This window comes from Corella eumyota, chromosome 2 (genome assembly GCF_963082875.1).
Source record: "Corella eumyota chromosome 2, kaCorEumy4.1, whole genome shotgun sequence".
NCBI lineage: Eukaryota > Metazoa > Chordata > Ascidiacea > Phlebobranchia > Corellidae > Corella > Corella eumyota.
The window spans coordinates 5,599,194-5,624,390 of record NC_137491.1 but is presented as its reverse complement, the minus strand read 5'-3'; the positions used below and the strand labels follow the sequence as shown (position 1 = coordinate 5,624,390).

Genomic DNA, 25,197 nt, shown 5'->3' with positions numbered 1-25,197 from the left:
TAAAATAAATATTCATCAAAAGGATTTCTGTAAAATAATATTTTTAAATAAGTTTTTGAACGTTATAATATACTAACAGTATTTTTAGCATTACTTTTGTTGTAGAATATGGATAATAATATTAGTTTTTAATAAAGTACAAAAGATTCACTCTATTATTAAACGGCAGACTTTGTCAACGTATTGAATTAACAATCAACATTCGCGACGACTCGACGAATACGGTTTGTAAGGTTGTTTCTTAAAACTTAAAACAATACCAATCGCTATGTCGGGCGTCATTATCCAGCCCTCTTATTGTTAAAGTCGAGGTTATTTTTCCTTTTGTAAATCATCGACGGCTACTCGAGCTTTTTGCCCGGGATTGAGAACGATATTCAACGCTCATATTAGAGTGAAAGCGTTTTTTGATCCGGTTCAGAGCTATTCTGCTACTTTTAGCACACGGAGTCGAGACCTTACACATTGTGTTCACTTGCGGGCTTCTAAGTGTTCACTTTTGCGCAGCTGTCTTTGGCTACGGGTTTCGTCGTCATAAGTACCTTTACAGTACTCAAGGTTGTATTTAACTGTTCAAAATAACTCGAGAAAGAGATTTAATCATTACTACGACTGCATCGTAATCAGTATGGGACCTTTGGATTCAAGTAATCGAGACATGTTAAAGAAGGGTTCGCGTTTAGTAGGCAGTGCACCTCAGACTAACACTTCTTCTAAAGCTATACCAGAAAAACATCTGACAGGGCATAAAAGTGCATCTGCTGCACCTTATAGATCAGTTAATCAACTTGAACCGAATCGAGCGTTGCGAAGCGTCAGGGCATTGCATGAAAACTTAAACATGCCAATTCCGAAAATTCCCGCCGTATTGACATATTTGCGATGGCTCGATAAAATGGAAGCTTGGAATAACCGTAAAGGGCCCATGACGTATAATGAAGCTCATGATCAAGTTCGAACTTCTGCGGAGATGTACTCGTGGGGCGGAGATTTCGGAAACCCGATTGTTCTGCCGAAAATTAAGAAGCACCCTGATCCAGAAAAATACAGAAGCTCTCAAATTAGACAAAGCTTGCTGGATATGCTTACCCGAGAAAATGAAACAGACCCAAAGCTAGAAAAGCAGAGAAACCGGGCTACGAAATCTTTGAATCTAAATAACAAAAAACTTCGTCATGCGATGTCAGACTACATCCACACAGTAAATCTGGATCCCGCTCAATCTGCTCCTAAAGGCAAATCCATGGACCCAAAGAAACGCCAACAAGTTGTATTCGATGGTTTATTTAAATCTTCTTCGGGGGTTGAAAAACCCACCAAATCCTCAAAACCAACTGCGTTTTACGTTCATGCAATGAACGGTTTTAAATACTGGCCCGAGGAAAAATACAGACCACCTGTTCATCATACCAAGTACTCGTTTGGGGATAGATTTAACCCAGGACGAGCGGGCGTTGTTAACGACAGAATCTACGCAAGACCAAGAGCTAACAAGCACTACTGGACAGAGTACCAGTTGCACCAAAATCCAATAGGTTCTGGTAACGTAGTTGTCGGAAACGTGTTAAAAAATTAAACATATGTTTTGATATTTGTAACTGATTTAAAACTTCTAACACTGGTTTAGTATCTTGTATTTATTTTTCCTTATTCAACAAACTATTTTAGCCCTAATTTTCATCGTTTTAGTTGCGCTTACATTTTCTTGTTAAGTTGTTAAATAAAATATAGCATCATAATACATTTTTATTTAATTTCAAAGTTGTGATTAAAAAAAATGTACTAAAATAATTACAAAATAGTAGTAAACAACACAGTTTGTTGCAAATTTTTAGGAAGTTTATACATCCAAAAAATGCATTGTTTTTGTTTTAGTTGTTTAAAAAACATATTAAAATATCATTAAGTACAGAAGATTGTTACTTTGTTTCTAAATCAAATGAATTTAAACATTTTTAATCAAATTTTATTGATGAACTTTTGTTTATGTCAATATAAAATTTCTTTCCATAACTCGGATCCTCTTTGAAGCCAAGACCTTTGCACATGTTTTGCTCACTTCGTTTTTGAAGTTGAAAATCCAAAGCATTTTGAAACTGACCTTCAAGGGCTTGGTTTAATTTTGATGACTCAGTTATTGACAATGCAGATGTTGAAAAATTTTGCTTGGTCCCAGACCAAAGTTTTCCTCTGTTTGGATTGGTCGACTTTTTTCCACCCATAAGTCGAAGAAATTTATCTTGTTTATTCGTATCACTAAATTTGACATTTGACCATTGTCCAAGTTGTGTAGATTCCTAATAACAAAAATAAAACTTTTATAGCAATTACCAGAGTTAGATATTGGTGTATATAAAAAGACCATAAAACAAATATTGTTTTCATGGTATTTTAGCAATAAACAGGTAAAAACATTTATAAAAATCATTCTTACTTCTTTATTATTATTCTCAATTTTCTTACTAGCATCTAGGGAGACATCTAAAAAAATAAGTAAAAAATATTTCGGCTTTTCTTACAAAGTATTGGTATAAATAAAGTTTTATTCAAGGGTCAAAAAATATATATATCATATGTATATTTTAGTGTATATAAAAGGTTATTTAAATTTAACTTACTTTCCCCAAGAACACCCGAAACTGCTTTGTTGTATTTTAAATCAGTATCTTGTTGCTTTTTTGTTTTTTTCTTCTTTGCTATAACTAGTTGGTCTACCTCCTCATGATCAACCTGAGAAATTTTGTGTTTTTTTGCCTTTTTCTTTTGCTCCGAATTCTCATTTTTTAAGTTATCTTCTATTGTGTCAACTTCATCGAGTTCTTTCAGTTTTTTCTTTTTTGTTATAGGCTTCTTATCCACAGAAATATGTGATGTATTATCCGAACAAATTTCCGTGTCATTTTTAGGTTTTTTTTCTTGTTTTACCATTTTATTCCTCGTAATATCTTCTTCAATGCTATCCACAGTTACTTTTTTAATTTTTTTTCTTTTTTTCAGTTTTAGTTTTGAATGTAATAATTCTTTACTTTGGTCTACAACTCTATCATCCGACATTTTACCCAATAAAGTTGATTTTTTAGCAACATTGTCATTTTTTTCATTTTTAGGTATTTTCCTCTTTTTCTTTTTTGATTTTTGTACTAGATCATCAGATACAATTTTAGATGAGTTGTTGTTTGTTTCTTCTAAGTTGTCTGTAATTTCCTTTCGTTTTTTGGAAGCTTTTGATTTGTTTTTAACACATTTTACATTCATAGCAACTTCTTTATCAATTTCCACATTTTCTTTCGCTTCTTCAGTTTGTTGTTTAACAATATGTTCATTAAAGTTGGAATATTTGGTGTCCTTTACTTTGTTTTTCCCTTTTTTCTTTTTATGAATTTTATGCTCTGTATGATCAGATTGTAAATCATTTTCCGGACTTTCTTTAGTTTTAGTAGATGCAGGATTTTCGTCAAAATTTTCAGCTATTATTGTTTCTGAAAATACCGTTTTCGATTGTAAATCTTCATCCTCAGAATTATTAGATTTTTTTCGAGATTTTTTTTTAACTGTTTTAGCTAAATCATCTTCAACAAAAACTTCTGTCTTCTTTTTAGACTTCTTCTTTTTAGATTTTTTAGCAGATTGATCCACCAGACAAGCTTTAACTATCTTACCATTAGATGTTTTCATATTTTAGTCCTTGTCCTATATTTTCTGTTTGTTTAATCAACAAAAAAACATTAAAAAAACTAAAATGTTTTAAAAAAAATTGTTATGTAATACTCCTAGTCTTAGCTGCTTCGCAGTTTGAATACCTGTGAAAACCATGTTGCAATATTTTTATTAATTTTGATTAACATGTTATTGTTTTAGATATATATTGTAAAACATAAATTTCGTGATATTAATTCTAAAATATTCTACTTTATTTTTAGACATACAGACATATGTTTTCGTAACTTATAAAAATCGAATATCTAATAAACTAAACAACAATTTTGCAAAATTTCTGGTTTTGTTTGACGATTACCAGATTAGATGTTTAAAAAAGTTCTATGAAAAATGTAAAGTGCATAGCAACATCCTTCTTTGCACACACCGATACCTGAAATAATATACACATAATAATATAAAACTATTGGTATTTCAATGCAACTGCTTACTTATTTGCCAAAACACGTGCTAAACGGGGATCACCCCGAACCAAGATTTAAACGTGCTGAACCGTAACTTTTTATTTTAATACTATAAATCGAATACAAATATAAGATGACATCTGATTTTGCTTTTTATAATTCTCGCAATAAGTAAAATAAAAAATAAAATTTTAACCAAAAGTTTCGTTTCTAAAAACACCTAACAATATTCTAGTTAGGTTTGCGACATTTTCAGAAGTCATAAATAACATTGCTTGGAATTGTAAAAGATTCGAAACTTGATTTTAACTAAGCAGCACCTAATGTTTTAGTTAAATCCAAGAAATTTTAATTTTGGCAAAGCTCTTTATGTGTGGTCCCTCAATTTTACGTTATCTGTTATTTACAATATCCAAAATAAACACAACACATTTTATCGACAAAGTGTATTGTGAAAAATCGTGCAAGAAAGAGGAGAGAAGAGATTTTGACAAAAAAAGGGAGGAAAACGAAATATTGCAAAACTTGCAAAATGGCAACCAAATTTCGGACGGAATACAACCATTTTTGAAGAACCAGATAAAAATATAACACTGTAAAGTAATAAAACATTCATCAAAAAAATATCAACTAACAGGAACATAATATGGTAAAAATGTGATAAAAATTGGGACAGTGAAAAAGTGACAACGACAAAAAATAAAATATTTCAATTTAAGTTAAAACAAAATAAAAAATACCAAGGATATCCACTGCTTTAAAACTCAACAATAAATATTTAAATTTTTAATTCGGTATATACATACAATGCAATTTAAAACAAATCACAATAATAACCTTTTAAACTTCTTTACTTTTGTGGCAAAGTGGTTACAATTAAACAATGGAACTTATGCTAACTTTCTAACTTGAAAACCAATGCCTGAAGTGTTACTCAATAAAACAATATATTTATTGGGAATAGTGTTTGTTTACAACGAATGCAAAGCTGAAGAAGTTGAAGTTGACATTGGTGTCATAGATTCAATATAACCACTATGTAAATACCCACTTATACCAGTGGTCGATTGACTAACAACCGCCCCAAAAAACGACTGATATTTTTGGTGATTTGGTGATGGAATTGTGTCGATAATTTCGTCGCCATGGCTACTTTCATATGGTAAATTTTCTATCTCGTCCGGAGAACTATCAACACTAAAAGTAAAAGAATCAGAATTGGAATCCAACATTGACGATTCCTCGTTCTCTCTAGTTATATTCTCCTTTTTAATCTCTGATGTAGAACACTTGGGGTCTTGATCGGATGTTCTTCGATACTTTGCACGAGCGTTTTGAAACCAAACCTGCGTAAATGGCTGGTTGAAAATATTTTGTGTACTAGATAAATACAACACCCTACCTGACAAACGAGCATACGCGAGTTAAATAAATTTCTATAACTGAGCTTTAAAAGTTTCAACAAATACCCTTACCTGTAAAACTCTCTTTGTTAAGCCAGTTTCTTGTGCGAGTTGTTTTAAATCCTTAGCATCCGGATTGTGATTTATCGTAAAATAGGATTTCATGGCTCTGAGTTGATGATGTTTAAAACTGGTTCGCATGCGTTTAATTTTCTGGGTTTGTCTGTAACTAACACTCTCCTGATGACGTTCTATAGCTGCTGTGGTTGGATCTTTATAAAACAAACAAAATTGAAAATTAATATTATAAGTTAATTCAATAAATTATTCGCAAGTTGTAATAAAATTTATTAAAATTTTATATAAAAAACATATAATTTAATTGTGACCTTAACGCTGATATGCATTAAAGTGGTAACGCATAGTTTATAAAACAAATGTCAGTTCAAACGACAACATTGCCATGACGTGTACTAAAACGGGAGCATTGTTGATATTGTGGGTAAACGATTGTATTGGCCCTCCAAAAATACAATACTTTAGAAACTAATACATAGTTTGTACCCAATCTAAATTTATGACATTAAAAAACTCAGCCTTCCACCAAAAGTTATATTTTTATTAAGTTAATCAAGGCATTTTGTTTTAGCATTTTAAAATCTTGCTGAAAAAAACATTTCGAATGGCCTGTCAGTAATTCAGGTTGGCGCCACTTTAAAAAGCAGGCGGGCAGCTGCTCGAAATGTGACAGGCCACCTAGGATTAGGAAGTAAAATTTGACGGATGAAGTAAAGTAAGGATTGTGGATAGTGCTCTGAGGTATTTATTGTGACAGAAAAATTACAAGTCACCGTGTCTTATTGCTGTACGTTTTACACTAAAAATATTTGTTTGCAAGAAGTGACCGTTATATTGAGGACCACAGTTAGACTGCATATCTACTTACATTATAATCAAACACACTAAATGTCAACTAACAACATATCGCCATGTTAAACCCACAACAGTTTAACATTGGTTTATTTTTTAAATAAGTAACTAGACCGCTTAAAAATGACGCTAGCCCACGTTGCTCGATAACCACTGTCCAGTAAACCAAACACATTGGTTACGGTACTTAAAGCTGACATGTCTGAAGAAATATGATCTCACAAAGAGTTAATGCGATTGTCAATCAACGTGTTTAAATCTATTTTTATATAAAGTCTATTGATTTTTACACTGGTCATTTAAAAAAAAAAAAATTTAAAAATTTTGAACATACTTGCGAGTTTACTTTGAGGGAAAAAAAATTTAAAATAAAATCACTAAATAATTTTTTTTTTTGCAAAACATAAATTGGATTTATGTAAAGTTTAAAATTATCAACGATTTTAACATGCAATACTATAATAAACATTTAAAAAAGTCTAATTAAAATAGAGAAATGACATGACAGGTGAAAACAAATTTTAATTGCCCGAAAAACCTGCTTACATAAGCAGATGTAATACATTTTCTCAGCGGGAAAAAATAACTAAATCATTTTTAATTGTATGTAAATTTCAAATTTGTTTACCTAAAAAAAATAAATAGGTCCTATTTGCACCAATGTTTTCCTTATGTAATGTTACTGTTTTTAACCATAAATGTTATATAACATCTTTACAGTTCTATTTACCCTGTGTTACGTAGTTGGCTGTCATTCCTCCTATAGAGTCTATGTGTGGTGACGTCACATTCTGCTTTCGCTTTTTAGTGTGAATTGGCTTCTATAGAAAGTTTGTTAAATTTATTAACAACAAATCAATAATATAAGTTTCAACGTTTATTAATCGCTATTTGTATTTAAAAGAAATAAAATCTTACATCGTAATGTGCGCATGTTAAACAGCATAACCCTCTTTCTTCTAACAAGTACTTTTCTCCTGTCACTAGTGGGCGCTGACACGACGCACAACTAAAGCAAATCGGGTTTGCATGGTATATGTGTCCTTGAACCTTCATAACTAATTCGTAAGGCTCCACATATAATCCACAACGTTGGCACCAACGTGGAGAAAACAATCTAAAAAAGCAATTAATTGAAAATGTATTGCAATAAGGGCTTAAAAAGTAAATTACCGATATTTAGAATAGATATCATATGTATTTAAACACTCGCTAAAATGTAATTGTCTTGAAATAACATAAAACGAAATCCTCTTTTATACAAAACGTTCATTTTCTTATTATTTTTGCAATTAAGTCAGAACGTCCCTAATTTTAAAATTAAGCAAAAATCGAAATAACTCTAACAAAGTTTGAGTGTTTCAATGCTTGCAAACTTTGTCTTTAAGATGTTAATGACCATGGCTCCACTATATTATTTACCCACACTTAACCTTAGTCATATTTAGTATACAAAACAAAAACAAAGATTAGGATATCTTTAACAATTTAAAATAAGTTGTGAAGCTTGTATTAAACTTGGGTTTACATGTTACACCATAAACAAATAAACTAAATCTTGTATTTTGGTTAAAATTTTTAATGGTCCGAAACAAGAAAGGTTAAACTGTGTTGAACCATATCAACTTTAAGCGACAAAATGGCCATTGTCCAGTTGATTGACAGATTTTATTGTTGTCCAACAACCTGGGTTATAGTTTATAATTTTTCGAGGTAGACATTTTAACAGAAACTGCTAACATTTTAAAAATTTAACGAAAAAGCTCTTATTGTTTTTAAATTTTAAAATAATTAGGAAATAAAACCATAAAATAATATAAAAAAGAGTTTATAAGTGTATTGTATATTTACGTTAAGTAAAGTACTTAATTTATTTTTTTATAGTAATAAATTATGACTCAGAATATAACAAACATTTGTCATTTAAAAAGCGTTTATTTTGTTGTAAGGACAGTTTTTCGCAAAAGTTTTGATATTATTTAAAATTTAACGTCGATAAATATTATATTACCTCTGATAATCTTGTCGGCAGTAGATGCAATCATCTTTGACAAAACACGTGGAAGCCCCACCCAACGGAACAGCACACACATTGCACTTAAGACACAATGAATGCCAGTAGTTGCTATCAAGTAATAGAAACGAGGAGTCCAGAATAGGAAGTCCGCATCCAGTACAGTTGTGATACGTGATCTTTGATTAAAAAAAAAACAATTGAATTTAAGCAATTACCTAAATTGTGAATTGTTTAAGGTAGTTTATATTTATCTTATAATTTTGCCTCCATTGACAATATTTCAAACATTTTAAACGCTATTCAATTTGTCAAACTGCCTTAAAACGTTCACAAATAACAATTTACCAAAAGTAAAATGGTTGAAATTTACATAACCAAATACATTTATTAAAAATTAAATTTTAATTACTTTTTGTTGAGATCCTGAATCTGTTTGTGGCTGACTTGAAAAGGGAATCACCTGGTCCTCCACTTCTTCAACGTAACAGTTATTAATTTGCATTGTCGGTATTTAACAAGTTATGACTTATTAAACTGTTACCTACAATTTCTATGTAAACACAACAGCAAATTTATAACAAGTATTTAGTTTTGTCATTTAAAATTATTCTTTAATATAACGATTTGTGTAACAGTACAACCTTTTTTCTAAAACAAATGCGCTTAAAATAGCGTCATATTTTTTTTCGCGTTTCTGCCAAATTCTCAACCGAAAAGCAATTATTTTTTATATAACAATACAAAGAAGACATTCACTAAACCAATTGTATTTGGTAAATTCACTAATGCTGAGTTCAGATTTATGTTTGCTAAAATATTCGCAAGGAAATAAAAATTCTGCAACGTCCACCATTTTGTAGCGCACAACGAAAATTAAACCTTTTTCAACGGCAATCTTTTTGAAATCGACTAAAAAGAATTCTTATATATAGTAAAAATAAAAATAGCTAATGACAATATTTTGCAATATTAAATATATGTTAAAATTATTTTATTAAAATATTTAAAATAAATATTAGTTAGATAACTCACGCACAGTGTTTTAATTTATACAAATTGACTTTAATTTTGAACCAAAATAAATTTTAATTTAAACACAGATAAAAAACCAACGTTATAATAAAACAAATTAATAATTGTTTAAAATTATATGAAGCCAGAATATTACAAACTTTCGTTAACTGTATCAAAATTATAAACCACTATAAAGATAAAAAATAATACAAATAAAGCGTCTACTTACAAATATAAGGTAATTCCTTTTTAACCAAATAAAATTTGTGTTTTAATAAAACTTACTTTCTATACATATACACAGTTTTTTTTTAGTACGCTACAACCTTTCTTCACATCGATAACACAGTTATGGTATGTATGTATGGCAACGCAACACAGCCAGTTTTTAAAAGAAAAAAAGAAAAAAAAATGATAGACTTGCGTTCTAGTGCTGCGAAAAAACTGCACTATTGGCTCAAATTTTCGGCACTTTCAATAACTTACAACATTTTTGCCTTTGACATACATGCTGTGTGTACAGTCTATGAAACATTACCGGCTTTAGTCAAGGTTTAAAAACAAACAACCTGCCGTTTACCTGAAAAACTGTTAAATCAAGTATGCTGTTCTGAAACTTAATACCCGACCTCGCGGCAAAAACGAAAAGCAAGCGGTTCGGTTCGTTGCAAAATATGTCACATTTCTAGATTTGATTTCATGTTTAAATCTTGGTACGATAACCGTCTAACTCTGCACTGAACAGAATATGCACTCGCGTGTGTTCAATCGTTTTCGCCAATGACCGATGACGAAAAAACAGTTAGGTTGTCCGTGCGAATTTCAAACCGCTTTAATCTCCCCGTGCCTAACATAAAGATTAACTCGACGGGGCATCGTATGAATTTTGAAAAAATGTAAAATTTGTTTAGAAACTCGATGATTGTGGTTTACACACAAGGTCAGAGCTTATAGTGTTGCAAAGTACGTGATACCCGTAAGTTTAAAAGTATGTTAAAGACATGCTATACAATAGTATATATGCCATGTAAAATACCTTAAATAATTTACTTAAAACATGTGTAATGCAAAGAAAAATTTCTTCTACTAAAAACAAATAAAAAGAAATCGACAAAATGGTTAAATAAAAAAATTCGTAAAAATTTTTCTTTTTTAATTTCACCCCTAAAGCGGATCTTCTGACCCTTCTATACTATTTTAAATCCTTGTTTACTTTGGCTACATGTTACCTGCCACATTTAGCAAAGGAGATCGCCGTAAATCGAGGGCATAAATCTGCAAATCTCGTGTTTTCTTAGGCTAGTAATAAAACCCGACATGAGTTTTCCGTTTAGACAAATCTGGACAAATCCCTGCCATGTTCCAGCTTTGTTATGCTTCATCAAGGCTGACGGTAATCTATTGTTAATGGATAACGCTGGCCAGCATTTCAGCAAGCCAAAATTATTTTATACAGAACATCGTGTGCTTACTTTAAGGAAGCCTTTATTGAAATTTTAACAGAAAGTTAGATGGTGGATTGTAAAACTTAGATGAATTATGTTTTCACACCTTTACTGTAAATACCAAGATATCAATAACGTGTGGTTTGCCCCATAAACATGACATTGGATAATTTTTCGACTTCCACTTTGTGTTTGCTTTAATGTATTGCACGCCAAACAACTTATAGAGAAGCGATAATCTCAGCCTTATTTTAGCACAAGTACTATCCTATACGGTTGATCGCGCTCGTCAAATATTTAGCCAACAAGTGAGAAATCTAAAACAACAGACATCTGTATTTTGTGTTTTTAACTCAAGTGGCAATGAAGCACACTAGGCCATTTTCGACACTGTGATACAATTGCGCCAAGTAGTAAGAATCATCTTGTACTATTAGGTTCCTATTGGAAGACAGTAGTGGCCGTTTACATCTTTACAGCCTACAATAAAGAAGACTTTCGATTGTGCTACTTCAAGTACTTGCGCCTTATGTACCAGCAATTTCAAGAACCTACTATGGGATACAATTGTAACGAAGTAGTGGAACAAGTACCTTATTTGGTAGCTGAAAGTCAAACGTTTTTGCAATACAGCAAAGGACCAAGTTTTAGAAGAGAATATAAAAAATAGAATTGTAGCCTACATAGCCTATTAACCTAAAAAACGTACACACGACAAAATAAATGAAAGCAAACATTTCTTAATTATATTTGACGTAACAAAACTGTGATGTAACTGTTATGTAACTGTTCAAAATTTGCATAACAAAACGAATACACAAAATTTCCCCCCAAAACATTTATACAATTAAAATCGATTTAATCACGTCAAAACGACAACGGATGTGTAAATAACAAAACGCAGAAGAAACAAAAAAAATCAACAACATAAAACAAACCTGTCCATAAACAATACATTCTCGCTGCGGGACAATACTAAACCATTATCCGTTTGTCGCATACCAAAAAGAACATTAACCATGTTTAAATGGAGCACATTAATTTAATCCTTATTAAGGTACACTTGTATATTCAGGTGGAAATATTGAAATTTGACTAGGTGTACATTTAAACAATGAAACGACCCAATACAAAGTGCAAATTTTTGATGGCACCTGCTCGCCTGAAAGCAGACGGCGCTAATTACAATCTCAGACGCGTAAATTTGGCAATAGTTGTACACAATTCAGAACATGGGGCGATTACATAAGATTTTCACTTTTTATATTTATTTTTTTGTAATTGTATGCTTCACACAAATGTTACTTCATGGCTACAAATTAATTAAAAACATAGATAATATATTTGGCTTTTATTTAAAAAACATAGCAAAGTAAAAAAATGGACTAAAACACAATATTTGAAGACACCAATATTAATGTAATTAGGTGGGATAAATTAGTACGCAAGGGAATAAAAGTGTGCCATAAGTTGACTATATTGTATCAATATGTTAAAGAATACAATCGATACAACCTATAGTCGATTGTTGGTGTGATAATACCTTCTCCCTGGAGCCTTCAAATTTTAATTCCAAAAATATTAAACTACACATTTTTAAAATGTTGTTTATAAGTATTTTTAAAAAAAGATATATACTACTAAAAAAACAACAGCATTTTTTTACTTTAGTAAAGCTTTATTAGCTAATAACAAATTTAAATTTATATTTAAAACATAAGTTATATACATATATTATTGTAAGTTATAAAAAAGTCAAAAGTATATACTTTTTGAAAATAAGGAAATTCAAAAAAAAAAAATTGTTTAAACTTGAAATAAAACAAAAATTTTATTTTGTTTAATAAAAAATGTAAGTTTGGCCTATATTTGGTATTGTGAATTTAAAAGGAGTTTTCTCAAATTTTGTTTCAGTTTTTGTTGTGATTATCTCATGTGAAAGTTTTGCCAGTTTTGACAACGATATATAAGCAAACCAAGCATCGCAAAACAAAAAACTAAAAACTCCTTTTTTTAAACAGGCATGGGCTAATAGAGACGCCAAAAATTGAACACTTTTCAATCAATTTAACAGTCGGGAAAACTCGATAAGAACATTATTTTATGACTAATAGAAGTTCAACGAGATTTTGATACCAAAAATAAGAAAAGTATTATGAAATTTTGATTTCACAAGCTGTACTCAAATCTATTAACCGGTAAAATGCAGCTGTATATGATAACAAATTTTGATAATTTTTTTTTAAATTATGATATTACAATAATTTCTTAGACATTAAGTGATTAAATTTTTATTTTTATTTTTTTAAATTGTCTTTACTTAGCATGCATAAAAAAACTATATCATAAAATGTTTATAGGAAAAACAATAATTTTATCTTAAAATTAGGAATCTGTAAACAAATAAGGATTATCTCAGCGAAAGAGCGATCCAAGTTGAAATACTTTAAACCATTTTAAATAACACTTTTTGCTTCAAAAGGCAAGTAAAGATTAAAATGGCTGTGTATTATTATGGTTTCTTTTAACATAGTATATATTGTTACTTAAAGGCCAAGTTTGTTAAAAATATAACGTTACTAAATATTTACAAAATATTCTTCGTCCAAAAAGAATTAACAATCCTAAAAAAATTTAACAATTTGGAAGAGATAAAATTTTAAAAATCTTTAAAAAGTATGAAAAAAATAGCATTTTTCAAATAAACAAAATGTTTCACTCTTTAGGCCAAATACGTTTTCATCATTGTAATATATTAATCCATGTAAAGCCCAACGCTAACACTCTCGCTTTATAAGTAAAGAATCAAAAAAGAAATGTCGTGCTGAGCGTTTTGTTCGCTCGAACGAACTTTACGAAAAAAGATCGGGCTTTCTCCGCGACTCCCTGCTGAACCTCGAGTGCTTTTTCGTGGCCGAAGGTCGTTGAAAATCCCGGGGTATTATCCGAGATAAGCCTCGACATTCGAATAAACGCAACAAAACACAATACAACGCAATACACAGTTTAACGTTTCTATTATAATAAAAAATCGAAGTAAATTCAACGCAGGTCAATTCGAATTAAACAGAGAATTAAAAACCGAATTATTTACAGATCGTTGCCGAATAAACGTAAAACAAAAAACCTTTTAAAATACACAGTAAATTAAATAAAAACTATTTTTCCAATCTTTAAATTTTATTTAAAATCATTTTTAAAACAACAATTAATCTAATTAATAAAATTTATTATACGCTGGATGGATTAAACAATTTGTTGTTAATATATTTGTTAAGACCAGGTTTCTTGTTGGTAACGTTTCGTTCTTTGCATAGTCTCCAAATACGTCATACTTTCCTCTGACGTCATGTTACCATGACGTTGTAATAAATTTGAAAATGAAAGTTTGACGTCATCGGGCATATTTTTCGAATTCCTAAAAAATTTAATTTTATAATTTCAATTTAATAAAAATTATTAAACCCAAAATCATAAACTTTTTTAAAATTAATTACAAGATGATTAAATAAATTTTTGTAGGTTAGATTTAAACTAAGTTTGTAACACTAAACGATATAAATAATGGAAGTTGGTAAAAGAGCATTCACCTCTGAACTTAGATAACAACAATAAATCAAAATTAAGTCGAAATTGAGCGTAACAATTTCGCTTTCGACACAGTTTACTAAAAGAATTGTTTTAAGTGATTTAGGGTTTGGGTTTAAATACAACCATCGGCAAGTTAATAAAATATAAGACATCGTATTTTATTTAAATAGTAATCATTAAATAAAAATTAAGTTTTAAATATTGTTTTGAAAATTAAAAAAAAACTATGAATAAATGTTTTTAAAAAAAAAATTAAATAAAAACTTAATTTACCCGGCCACATATATATGTGCATTGTGTTTTGAAATTAAATCATAAACTTGTTGTGAATTTTCGCTAATTTTATGTTGAACGTAAACTTTATCTTCTTGGTCACGTGAGAAAGCCACGTGGGTGATGACGTTAAGATTTTCCCACTCATCCCGAAAGTAGAAGTCTGACTTTTCACTTCGACATCCGAAAAAAAGTATGGAATTATCTGCAGCAGAATTATATTAACATTTCTTTTTGTTATTTTTTAAATTTGGTAAAACATAAAAATACAAGTGCAGCCAAGCTAACTGAGTAATCAGTTAAGGTGATGGGTTCTTAAACTTACTGGAAAAGGATGGGCGGTTGTGACGTATGTACGCGCTATCCCCAAGGTGATAGGTTTTATATTTTTATTGGGCAGGGGTGAAATATTGTGACGTGTTTGAACTATCCGTAAACGACGGGCTCAAGGGCGAATAGTGTGGCTTCGGTGCGGCTCGAACCCCAAACCTTACGGTTCGTATTCCGATACCATGACTGCTATACCACACTACCGGGAATTTTTTTTATGACAATTTTTTCCATATCACCTCAAGGTGAAAGGTTTTTGTATATATTTTTTTATGACTAGTATTTTTTGATGTGCCGTATGGTCAAGTATATTGCGACCTCTGACGACAAACAATTGTTTCTTACCTTTTATACCATAAGCAGTACGCTGGTGTGCCTCACTTCGAAATGGTGCTATACCGGTACCCGGCCCTACCATAATGCACGGGTTCTCTTTGGGGAACCTTATACCACCACCACCACCTTTAATCCAGAGTGGAACCGCGTCACCGGGTTTCAAACCCGACATCCAAAAGGAACACAAACCTAAACGTTCCTTATGCAGTCGAGTTTTATACCTGTATGTATATAATATTATGGTGGACTCTTATGCGCCAATATGTAGTGTAAAGTAACATTATGAAGCCATAGTTATATTACCTAACCACTGCGACAAGTATTTGTAATTCACCAGGATGACTCAGTGGCGAAGAAGCGATCGAAAAAGCACGTGGTCGAATTAACGGAAAAACATCGAATAGACGATCTAGCGGAATCACGGAACAAGTATGATGAAAATCCTGTCAAAAATATAAAAAAATTTTATAAAATTTATAACAAATTTAACCGTTGTGCTAAGCCAAAAATGTCGTTTTTACCATTTAATTTGAGCATAAAAAAATTTCACAAAAATATTGCTAAACTTTATAAAAATCAAAACTAGTTAAAAAAATATCCTGACATTTTATGTTACCTGTAAAACTTCGAGAATGTTCCTCCGAGGTCGATTAGCATAAGAATATCGCTCATCAGTGCCCTCTGGTGACCCAAACTCCATCAATTTTTCCTTTTCGTTTTCGTCTTTTGACAGTTGTGATAAAATTTGAAAAAAATTTCTTCTGTTTTGTAAATAAGACTTTGTAAAAGCAACAATTTTGAATCAATATTAGAAAAAACTATAGGTTTACATTAAATAATGTAATAAAACTTTGCTAATCAAAGTTTAATCATAAATGAGTTAGCTAAAATTGACACAGATATTAAGTTACCTTGGCACTGATTTAAAATCAAAGTAGTTGGTTGCCAAAACTCTTAAAGTGACTGGATTGGGTATATCCACTATTATATCATTTATGTCATTGGGTTTAATCAGCAGTGGTACATCAGCATCAAATGGTAGAATGCCTAAAAAACAAGAGAACAATATGCATATATTTCTTTACAAAAAAAATAAAAAAAATACTGAGGACTACTTGAATGACTACATAAGCCATTTAAACCTTCACAAAAATTGTAAAAAAATATTGTGGTTTTATATAATAAAAATCACCTAAAAATTCCTCAACATCTTCATGTACGTTAGAAGGTTTTATCATAACAGCATCACCTGGCTCATATTTCAATCCTTTAACAACATTGCTTATGTCAAAACTTAATAAACGGGTTTCCTGAATATAAGAAAAAATAAATATATATATAGATTAAAAAATGGTTAAAAAAATCTAAAATGTTTGGTTTAACATAACAGGCTCTTACTATTGCAATTTTTGATTTAAATTTGAAGTTATATATTTATAAATTCTTGTTTTACTTGATAAAATTTATTTTACCTGAAAATGGTCATCAGAAGTAACTCTCCTGTTATATTTTAATTTTGAATAATAAGGATTGGATTTTGAGTAATTTTGACTTTCAGTCTGGTCTTTCTTTGCTAAATCTTTAAAATAAAAAAAAACTAATATTAAAAGCAAAAAAAATTTAAAATAAAGAAAAAAAAACTTAAGTTTTGTTTGAATCATTAAAAATATATGTTTACCTTTTTTATGAACATTGGACTCCTGAAAAGTCTCTTCAACTTCACTAATTTTAAATCTAGGTGGAGGTAGAGTGTTCCCAAGTGGACTGCTCAACTAAAAATAATTAATTAGAAATCTCAACAGATATAAAATGTTTTTTTATCCTCATTATTAAAAACATAGATTTTGTAAGTACCTACCATAAAGAATAGCAATTATAAAAATCCCGATCTTAATTTTACATTTTATATCAATATGGCTACTTGGAATAAAAATATTAAAAAAAACAAACCCCTTCTGAAGTAGGATATAACTCTATTAATATGTTCCACATTTTGGTAACCCATTCGTCTACCACTGCATCTGCACCCCAGTCATGCTGGTCATCTGCTAACCCCACTTCTAGTAAGGGGACCCCTCCTAAAAAAAGTTGGATGGGGTATGGGTTTTTAGCAGTTTTTTGACAAATAATAAAAAATTTACCTAAAACCTGAATTCTTCGATGTAATTTCTTCCCAACAAAATTATATTTAGCATAAGAGGAATCCCCCAAAGCAAGTACTCCATATTTTAAATCACTTAAACAAGTTGCTGGAAGATTTTTTCTCATCACAAATTTCCAAAATTTCTAAAAAAAATTTACACTTAATTAAAAAATAAATATACATGGAAATTGACCAAATTACTAATCAAGCAACAATTTGGAAAATCAATAAAAACTTATGTTATACAATCAAAAGGTCCAAAGTAAATATTTTTTAAGGAAACATTACCAGCCTAATAAACAACAGAATAATGCAAATAAACTTGAGATCAGTAAATAATAATTTTTAAAAATGATAAAATACCTTCATATTATCTGGTGTTTCACCTTGACCAGTTGTAGAACAAACAAAAATAACAATTTCTTCATTTACTAAATTTTGTATTAAATAATCATCCAATGCCATGTAAGTACATCTAGAAAGCAAAAACTTTTACATTAAAGTCCATCAATTATAAAGATGTCAGATTTTTGGAACATTCAACTTGAATGATATTCTGGTTATTTTTTTTTGTATATATCCTTATCCTCGATGTGGGAAAGTCGAATGCACGACTTAAACATAGAGTAACAACTGTTACTCCGACCCAGTCTTGAGGTGCCTTCAGCAGTTTGGGATATTATAGTTTATATCGCCAAGTAATTATGCCGCTGATTAAGTGCTGGCTCAGCAGGAGTTCATACCGTTTATAGCACTTTACTCAAGGGCGCTGAAGCATGAGAGCAGTGGGGATTAAACCCACGTCCTCGTTGGTGGTGTAGCAAGTGTTCTTACCACTACACCACGCTGCCGGTATTGTTAGGTTTATTCCAATATTTGTGACATATATCAAAATAAATGGGAATTTACCTGAATCTAGACCCTCTGCTTTGCGTAAAAATCCTTTCAGCCACTTCTTCAGCTGAGCCAGTTTGACTTCCAAACAAAACAACTATTTTTTGTTCCATCATTAAATTATTTAGTACCAAAAATATCCGTTAAACCTCTTGTGTTTCAGATTTTCGTCTTTAACGTTGATATGACCGTATGGACACTAAAAAAACATAAGTTTAACAATCTTTTTTAAAAATAATAAGTCTTAATTTAAAATTTCGTGAAAAGTAACAGAATAATAAATATATACCTGAAGGTATACATTAGCATATAAGTGTAATAGTGCATTTTAAGTCCGGCAGCGTGGTGTAGTGGTAAGAACACTTGCTACACCACCATGAGGTCGTGGGTTTAATCCCAACTGTTCTCATGCTGTAGCGCCCTTGAGTAAAGTGCTATAAACGGTATGAGCTCCTGCTGAGCCAGCACTTAATCAGCAGCATAATTATCGGGCAATTATAATCTATAAGATGCCAAACTGCCACAGGCAACTCGAGACTGGGTCGGAGTAACTCATGTTACTCTATGTTTAAGTCGCGCATTCGACTTTCCCACATCGAGGATAAAAATATATACAAAAAAAAAAAAAAGTCTCAAATTCACAAACCCATCTATTTGTTAGGTTTTATACACAATACATACATGCCTACACGCTGATCCACAACACTTTTCTCTTTTTAAATGCTTAAACTCAGTTGAAACCATCAACTTTGTGTCTGGGTCTTCATAGAATATCTGCTTTTCCCGATTTGCTTTTTCGTGCCTCTTGATTATTTCTAAATCGATTTCTGTTAATTTAGTTGACAAAGTTGACATATAAGCAAGTTTTGAAGGGTTGGTAATTAATAAACTTGTTTTTATCAAGTGTTGGAAATTTAAAAGAAGTTTTAAATAATACATTAGACCTAGAACAAATTAAAATATTTAAAAAGAACAAATCACAGCACTTTTAAAATGGCGTTTTAAATAATATAGTGTAATGTTATATATAAGCATGTCATTTATTCAAATAGGCTAGTAAAACTGAATGCTAAAACTATAAACTAATACAAAAAAGAGCAATGCTTACAGTTTCAAACAAAAACTAAAATTTTCTAATTAAAGTTATATTGCTAAAATATGGTGGTGAAAATATTTAAAATGTAGAGGTAACAAAACAATTATTGCCCATAAAATAAATAAAACCAATTATACGTAAAAAACAAAATTATGCAAAAAGGCAGTTTATTTTTTCGATTAAACCCCACTGCGTTGTCTTTTTCTCACTTTTTTCATCAGTACACCAGGAAGAATAGCTACAGCAGCAATAAGCAGCATGCCTAGAAAGGTTGAGGTGGAAAACATATCATCTAATGAGGTTACAGTCGATAATATTACCCCAGTTTGAACACACATAAAATTGTACGGCATAAGGCCAAATAAAACAGAAATAAAAAACAATCTAAGTGGAATATTGATAATAGGTGAAACCATGTTTAGAAACCAGTTTGGACTCATTGGAAATAGTCTCGCTGACAAAAGAAAAAAAAATAAGCGATCGTTATTCTCAGAAACCTTTTCCTGAAGTTTTGCAATGCGGTCGGGAAATTTCCGAATCAAAAATTGCCTTCCGAAAGTTTTTGAAAGTAGAAAACAAATTGTTGCTCCAGTAGCCGTCAAAAAACAAACCAGTGGAAATGCTATCCATGTTCCTAATAACGCTCCCCCCAAAATATTCATAAACACAGATCCAGGAATAGCAAAGGTTTGTTTGTAGACATACGCAGAACAAAATAAAAGCAAAACTAAAGATGATCTTTCTTTTTGATATGCTCTCAAAGTACTAGAAAGTTGTTTTAGATCCTCGAAATCCTTTGGAAAATGAATACTTCCAGAATTGCTATCAGTAAACTGTTGTGTTAGAAAATACAGCCAAGATGTTGCTAATGCAAATATTAAAACAATACCAACCAAAGAGTTATAAACACCCATTTTAACCTGAGAATACCTAAAAGCATTAAGGTAAATTAAACAAATTCATATCTTCGTATACTTTAAAACTGTCAAATCAAATCATGGGTGAATGTAAAAAATCTCAAAAAATAAACTAATAAAAAACACTATGGTTTTTCCATACATATATACATATATATACTTTTTATGTATAATTTAAAGACATGAGACATACTAGAAAATAAGTATCAATAGTATTAATTTTTTCACAGGGCATATAGAATTTAGATAAAAAATTAATCAGGACTTTGTTTCCCAGGATTCTACATCAGATTGCTCATCTTTAATATTTTTATTTTGGACAAGAGTTTTTTGTTTTATTTTTTCTTCTTTATTTTTCTCTTCCAACATTTGAACTCTTTGCTGAATTAAATTTGCTTTTTGGACATTGTTCTCAAGTTCTTCGAGAGTTGGAGGAACATCTCTTCTTTTTCTCAACCACGAATCCCATTCTGGAGTAACTTTAAAGGAGCTTCTTGTTCCAATGTCCGTTTTGGGTTCTACAAATCTATGATTTTTAGAAAAATATTTTAAGCCAAAAAAATAATTTTGAGCTGGAATTTCGTAATATAAATTGCCTTCTAAATCTTTTCCAGTGCAATTGCGGGCAGGTTTTAGTTTGTACCGTTCAGTTAGCAACGTTATAGTTCTTCTAAAGAAGCCTGACATGTTGTTACAACAAGTACGTTTATATGCTCACTAGTTTCTTTTTATTTAGATATTTGCAATAGAAATAAAACTATTCCAACTCATTTTTTAAAACTTTCCGGGAACCACCGTTCGGTAAATACCCAAAATAATAGTTGTAACTAGAATAAAAAGTTTGAGAAACTATTTTTTTTATTTAAAATTTAACGCAAAATTAATTTTTTTTTAATAATTTAATACCGAGTATATATTTTAAAATTTAAAAATTGATGTAATAAATTTGTAACAATCTTCTTTTAAAAAACACTCTATGCTAGACTTATTTAAGAAGAAAGATAGTCAATCTTATTTAATTAAAATCATATTTTGTAGTATTTATTTCATTTAAAATTATATCAACTTAAATTAATCCATCTTCAATAGTTGTAAACGCGATTTTTTTTGAGTTCTTTATTTTATATGATTTTTATGGTAATATTAATCAGCTGATGTTGCGTGTTTGTAAAAATGTATAGTAAGCATTAACAGACTAAACTTTCGTTAAACCGAAGCGTCATGTTTTAAAGATTTAACTAATGTTACTAAACCATGGAGACCTCAGACGTTGTAGTAAACGGATTACAACAAGAAACAGAATGCAAAGATAAACCAGATCCTGACGATAACTTGCAAGTTGAACAAACTAACATTGAAAACAACATTTTATCCGATTCCGAACCTTTAAAGATTGAGGATATTGATGTAAACAACGTAGAGGATAAACAATTAAACGATGATGAAAACAATACAATAACAGTTAAAATACCTAACGTGGAAAAGGCTATAAAATGTGATTTGCCAATTAATCAAATTAATGGAGACAAAAATGGGTCTGAAATTGATAACAAAGATATTTCTTTTTCATCATTTACATTGTCTGATGGGAGTGTGTTCGACATGAAGGAATTAACCACAGCGTCAAATAATGTGGGATTAAAACTGTTTGAATTTCTCGAGCAAGCCTTTACAAAAAACAAGGATTACATTTCACCAGTTCATAAATCAATCATAGATAACCATAAGACCCATGAAAATACCCTCCAACAAGAGGTTGATGATCTCAAAAAATCAAACCAAAACCTGATCGAAAATAACACAAAGTTAAAACAAGATTTAAGTCACAGCGTGGAGGCGTTAAAAGCCCATGATATTGCTGCAAAACGAGCCATTGCCAGAATGCAAAGTGGTTTTGACAACAAAATGAAAGAAATTAATAAAAAATGTGCAACACTGGAAACTGAAAGACAGTCCTCTGTTATGACATATGCAAGAAGAGAAAAAGAACTTCTTGATTTAAGAAAAAAGAAAGATTTGGCTGAGAACTATGCTCGAAATGCTGATAAGGAAAAAGACAAAGCAATTGCCCAACTAAAAGTCATCAAAGCCGATATGTTTAAATACAAAACAGTTGCTGACAAAAAGGACTCGGAAAACAATTCAAATAAAAGCGAAATAGAAAAACTAAAAGAAGAAATCAATTCACAAATTATAAAGGTTCGATGGGCTCAAAATAAATTAAAAAGCGAGGCTGATGCACACAAGGAAACCAAAGAAAAATGTGACAAAATGGTGCTTGAAATTCAACATGCAAAAGAAGAAACTGAACAAATTCGTAAAAATTGTCAGGAAATGATCAAAACTTATCAGGAATCTGAAGAAATTCAATCCAATGCTCTAGATATTGAGTTAAAGGAAAAAGTGCAAGAATTAGAAACACAAGTTGCTGAATCTGAGGAAGTAAAGGGTGTTTTAAAAAGAAGAAATGAAGAATTAAACATGCTCAAAATTCGACATAAAGATGTTTTAGAAGAAAACAAAGTTTTAAAGTCACGAATCGAATGTTTAGATGAGGAAAGAAAAAATAATGAGCAGGTCCTTCACGGATATGAGGAAGTGATGAACAAACAAAAACTTAATGCATCACAAATGAATGATAAACTAGCATCTTTAGAGCAAATGGAACTTCAACTTAATAAAGCTACATCAGAAATCGACAAACTTCAAGCAGATTACAAAGAATCAGAAGAAAGCAAAGATAACGCCCTTTCCTATTTGGAGCTAAAGGAAAAAAAAGAACAAGAGTTGTTGGAATATACTGAGCGAGTAAGCTCAAAAAACACAGATCTTGCAGTCAAGGTGGAAGAACTGGATTCCAAATTACAAAGTAACTCACATGATATTGAAAATTATAAGCAAAAGATTGCTGACCTTGAAACAAAAACCACCAAGTTGACAAATCTGCGAGAAACTGAAACAACTTCAGCTAGCAAGATGCAAGAGGAATCGACGAAAAGGTTACAAGAAAAAGAGCAAACAATTTGCAATCTTCTTTTACAAATGGAGGATTTAAAAGATGATATGCGCACTGTAAAGCGAAAGCAAGCAGCCGCAGTAAAAGATCTTACCAGACAACTAAACCAAGCCAAAAAGAAAATGGACAACAATGATACAATATCTGTGTCATCAGGAGGTCATAATTCCCATAGCAACGATGGTGGAAGTATGGGCAGTAGAACAAGCTCGACAACGTCTCTTGATCGCATCAACTCATACACATCAGAGGCACAAAACTCAACTAACAATCAGAATATGTACGATGCTGCCGTTGCAGTACCAGAGACTACAGTTACAACATCTGCGAGTTTGGATCGTCAAATGTTAATTGAAAGAATTGTTCGTTTACAGCAGATTCATGCTAAAAAGAACGAGAAAATCGATTTTTTGAATGACCATGTTCAGAGACTAATAGCAAACCTACAGAAAAAGCAGCGGCTTATTCAGCATTATATTATGCGGGAAGAGTCTGGTGCTCTAGCACCACCTAGACCAACACAACATCGGCCAAAAACAGGGTTAACACTTGACCTTTCAATGGAGATAAACCAAAAAATGCAATCTGTGTTAGAAGATACAATTCTCAAAAATATTACCTTGAAAGAAAGCCTTGAAATATTGGCAAAGGAAAACCAACAACTCGTGAATAGATAGCAACAATAAAACACGCACCTATCAAATTATGATATACGTTACGGGTTAAAACAAAGGTTATCTGTCCATATTACCGAAAACTATTTTATCGAATAAACTTTTTGCGAAAAACCACAACTAAGGTTAAAATAAAATATTTGGAAAATGGATGGATTTTTTGGGTTGAGGGGTAAACACGGGTTTTCAGTTATTTCTTGTCGAATGTCTTTTTCTTGCACATTATATTTCATGGTACCAAATTGTATTTTGTATTTGCAATATAGAGGACTCTTTAGTGGTGCAAGTCCTTTTTTATTTTTTAATTAATCGAATATTTTGTGTTTAAATTTTTTTTTCCAATTTAGATTTTTAGGGTTACTTATTTAGTAAAAAGTTGTTTTATTTAAGAAGAAATAACTAACATAAATTTTATTTTTGTTTCTATACGTTAAGTTATATAAATATATTTATTTGTTTCTGTTTTTAATTGTTGTGAATGTTAATTTTTTTACCACTGAATTATATATTTATTACACATATCAATTGCTTATAAATTATAATATATAAATGCTTGATTAAATGCTATCAAATATATTATAATTAGAAAATAAAGATTATTTTTATTAGTTTTGTGTAATAAATGTTATTATACCAGCTTATACAAATTTTAATTAGTATTTAACTATTGTGCTTCCCTTTCTATACCCTAGATACTAGTATGTGTAATTAGAAAAACGTAGATTAGTCATTGAAAATATAGTAGAACAAATGGTAATAAGTTGTATCATACTGGCAGTTTTAACATTGATTTTATTATTGATTCATAAATTATAACATAACCTACTTTCATTGAAATAGTAGGTTCCATTCAAACAGTTACGTCACACAATTGCTTGCCTATTTTTGGTGCTAGTCAAGTGAACAATATAATTTTACTGACAATTGATAACTGTGCAATTTAAGTTGAATTACCGCTTCTTTGATGGCTTTAATAAATATATTTACAAGACTTTAT

The 25,197-nt window shown here is 30.6% G+C and overlaps 5 protein-coding genes across 5 annotated transcripts; 1 reads left to right on the top strand and 4 right to left on the bottom strand.

Annotated features, from left to right (window-relative positions):
* Positions 1 to 1,869: 1,869 nt before the first annotated feature.
* On the bottom strand, positions 1,870 to 9,019 carry LOC145742245 (uncharacterized). Its single transcript, XM_082560028.1, has 9 exons — positions 8,881 to 9,019; positions 8,466 to 8,647; positions 7,373 to 7,571; positions 7,185 to 7,275; positions 5,597 to 5,796; positions 5,097 to 5,467; positions 2,619 to 3,676; positions 2,435 to 2,481; positions 1,870 to 2,297 (listed from the first exon to the last, which is right to left on the bottom strand). The coding sequence occupies exons 1-9, from the start codon at positions 8,971 to 8,973 to the stop codon at positions 1,956 to 1,958; spliced, it is 2,583 nt and encodes an 860-aa protein (XP_082416154.1). The 5' UTR covers positions 8,974 to 9,019; the 3' UTR covers positions 1,870 to 1,955.
* A 5,156-nt stretch (positions 9,020 to 14,175) lies between these two features.
* On the bottom strand, positions 14,176 to 19,299 carry LOC145742717 (NADPH-dependent diflavin oxidoreductase 1-like). Its single transcript, XM_082560501.1, has 14 exons — positions 19,179 to 19,299; positions 18,513 to 18,696; positions 17,967 to 18,078; positions 17,602 to 17,746; positions 17,411 to 17,538; positions 17,139 to 17,232; positions 16,933 to 17,039; positions 16,653 to 16,770; positions 16,372 to 16,507; positions 16,077 to 16,221; positions 15,764 to 15,903; positions 15,470 to 15,681; positions 14,795 to 14,999; positions 14,176 to 14,348 (listed from the first exon to the last, which is right to left on the bottom strand). Exons 2-14 carry the CDS (start codon positions 18,611 to 18,613, stop codon positions 14,204 to 14,206), a joined length of 1,788 nt encoding a protein of 595 aa, XP_082416627.1. The 5' UTR covers positions 18,614 to 18,696; positions 19,179 to 19,299; the 3' UTR covers positions 14,176 to 14,203.
* A 258-nt stretch (positions 19,300 to 19,557) lies between these two features.
* Positions 19,558 to 20,524, bottom strand: LOC145742907 (transmembrane protein 41A-A-like). The gene has a single exon (XM_082560749.1). It carries the CDS (start codon positions 20,505 to 20,507, stop codon positions 19,773 to 19,775), a length of 735 nt encoding a protein of 244 aa, XP_082416875.1. The 5' UTR covers positions 20,508 to 20,524; the 3' UTR covers positions 19,558 to 19,772.
* Positions 20,524 to 21,289, bottom strand: LOC145742908 (uncharacterized). The gene has a single exon (XM_082560750.1). The coding sequence runs from the start codon at positions 21,195 to 21,197 to the stop codon at positions 20,769 to 20,771; it is 429 nt and encodes a 142-aa protein (XP_082416876.1). The 5' UTR covers positions 21,198 to 21,289; the 3' UTR covers positions 20,524 to 20,768.
* Positions 21,290 to 21,701: 412 nt separating this feature from the next.
* Positions 21,702 to 25,175, top strand: LOC145744031 (coiled-coil domain-containing protein 186-like). Its single transcript, XM_082562122.1, has one exon. It carries the CDS (start codon positions 21,765 to 21,767, stop codon positions 24,201 to 24,203), a length of 2,439 nt encoding a protein of 812 aa, XP_082418248.1. The 5' UTR covers positions 21,702 to 21,764; the 3' UTR covers positions 24,204 to 25,175.
* Positions 25,176 to 25,197: the final 22 nt, after the last annotated feature.

Coding starts and splice junctions, on each gene's coding strand:
- LOC145742245 (XM_082560028.1), bottom strand. CDS start 8,973: ATGCAAATTAATAACTGTTACGTTGAAGAAGTGGAGGACCAGGTGATT. Junction 3,677..5,096: donor TCTTCAGCTTTGCATTCGTT/GTAAACAAACAC, acceptor CAAGGACTAAAA/TATGAAAACATCTAATGGTA. Junction 2,482..2,618: donor TTCGGGTGTTCTTGGGGAAA/GTAAGTTAAATT, acceptor TTATTTTTTTAG/ATGTCTCCCTAGATGCTAGT.
- LOC145742717 (XM_082560501.1), bottom strand. CDS start 18,613: ATGATGGAACAAAAAATAGTTGTTTTGTTTGGAAGTCAAACTGGCTCA. Junction 17,233..17,410: donor TATATCCTACTTCAGAAGGG/GTTTGTTTTTTT, acceptor AATTATTTTTAG/TTGAGCAGTCCACTTGGGAA. Junction 14,349..14,794: donor GCACATATATATGTGGCCGG/GTAAATTAAGTT, acceptor TAAATTTTTTAG/GAATTCGAAAAATATGCCCG.
- LOC145742907 (XM_082560749.1), bottom strand. CDS start 20,507: ATGGGTGTTTATAACTCTTTGGTTGGTATTGTTTTAATATTTGCATTA.
- LOC145742908 (XM_082560750.1), bottom strand. CDS start 21,197: ATGTCAGGCTTCTTTAGAAGAACTATAACGTTGCTAACTGAACGGTAC.
- LOC145744031 (XM_082562122.1), top strand. CDS start 21,765: ATGGAGACCTCAGACGTTGTAGTAAACGGATTACAACAAGAAACAGAA.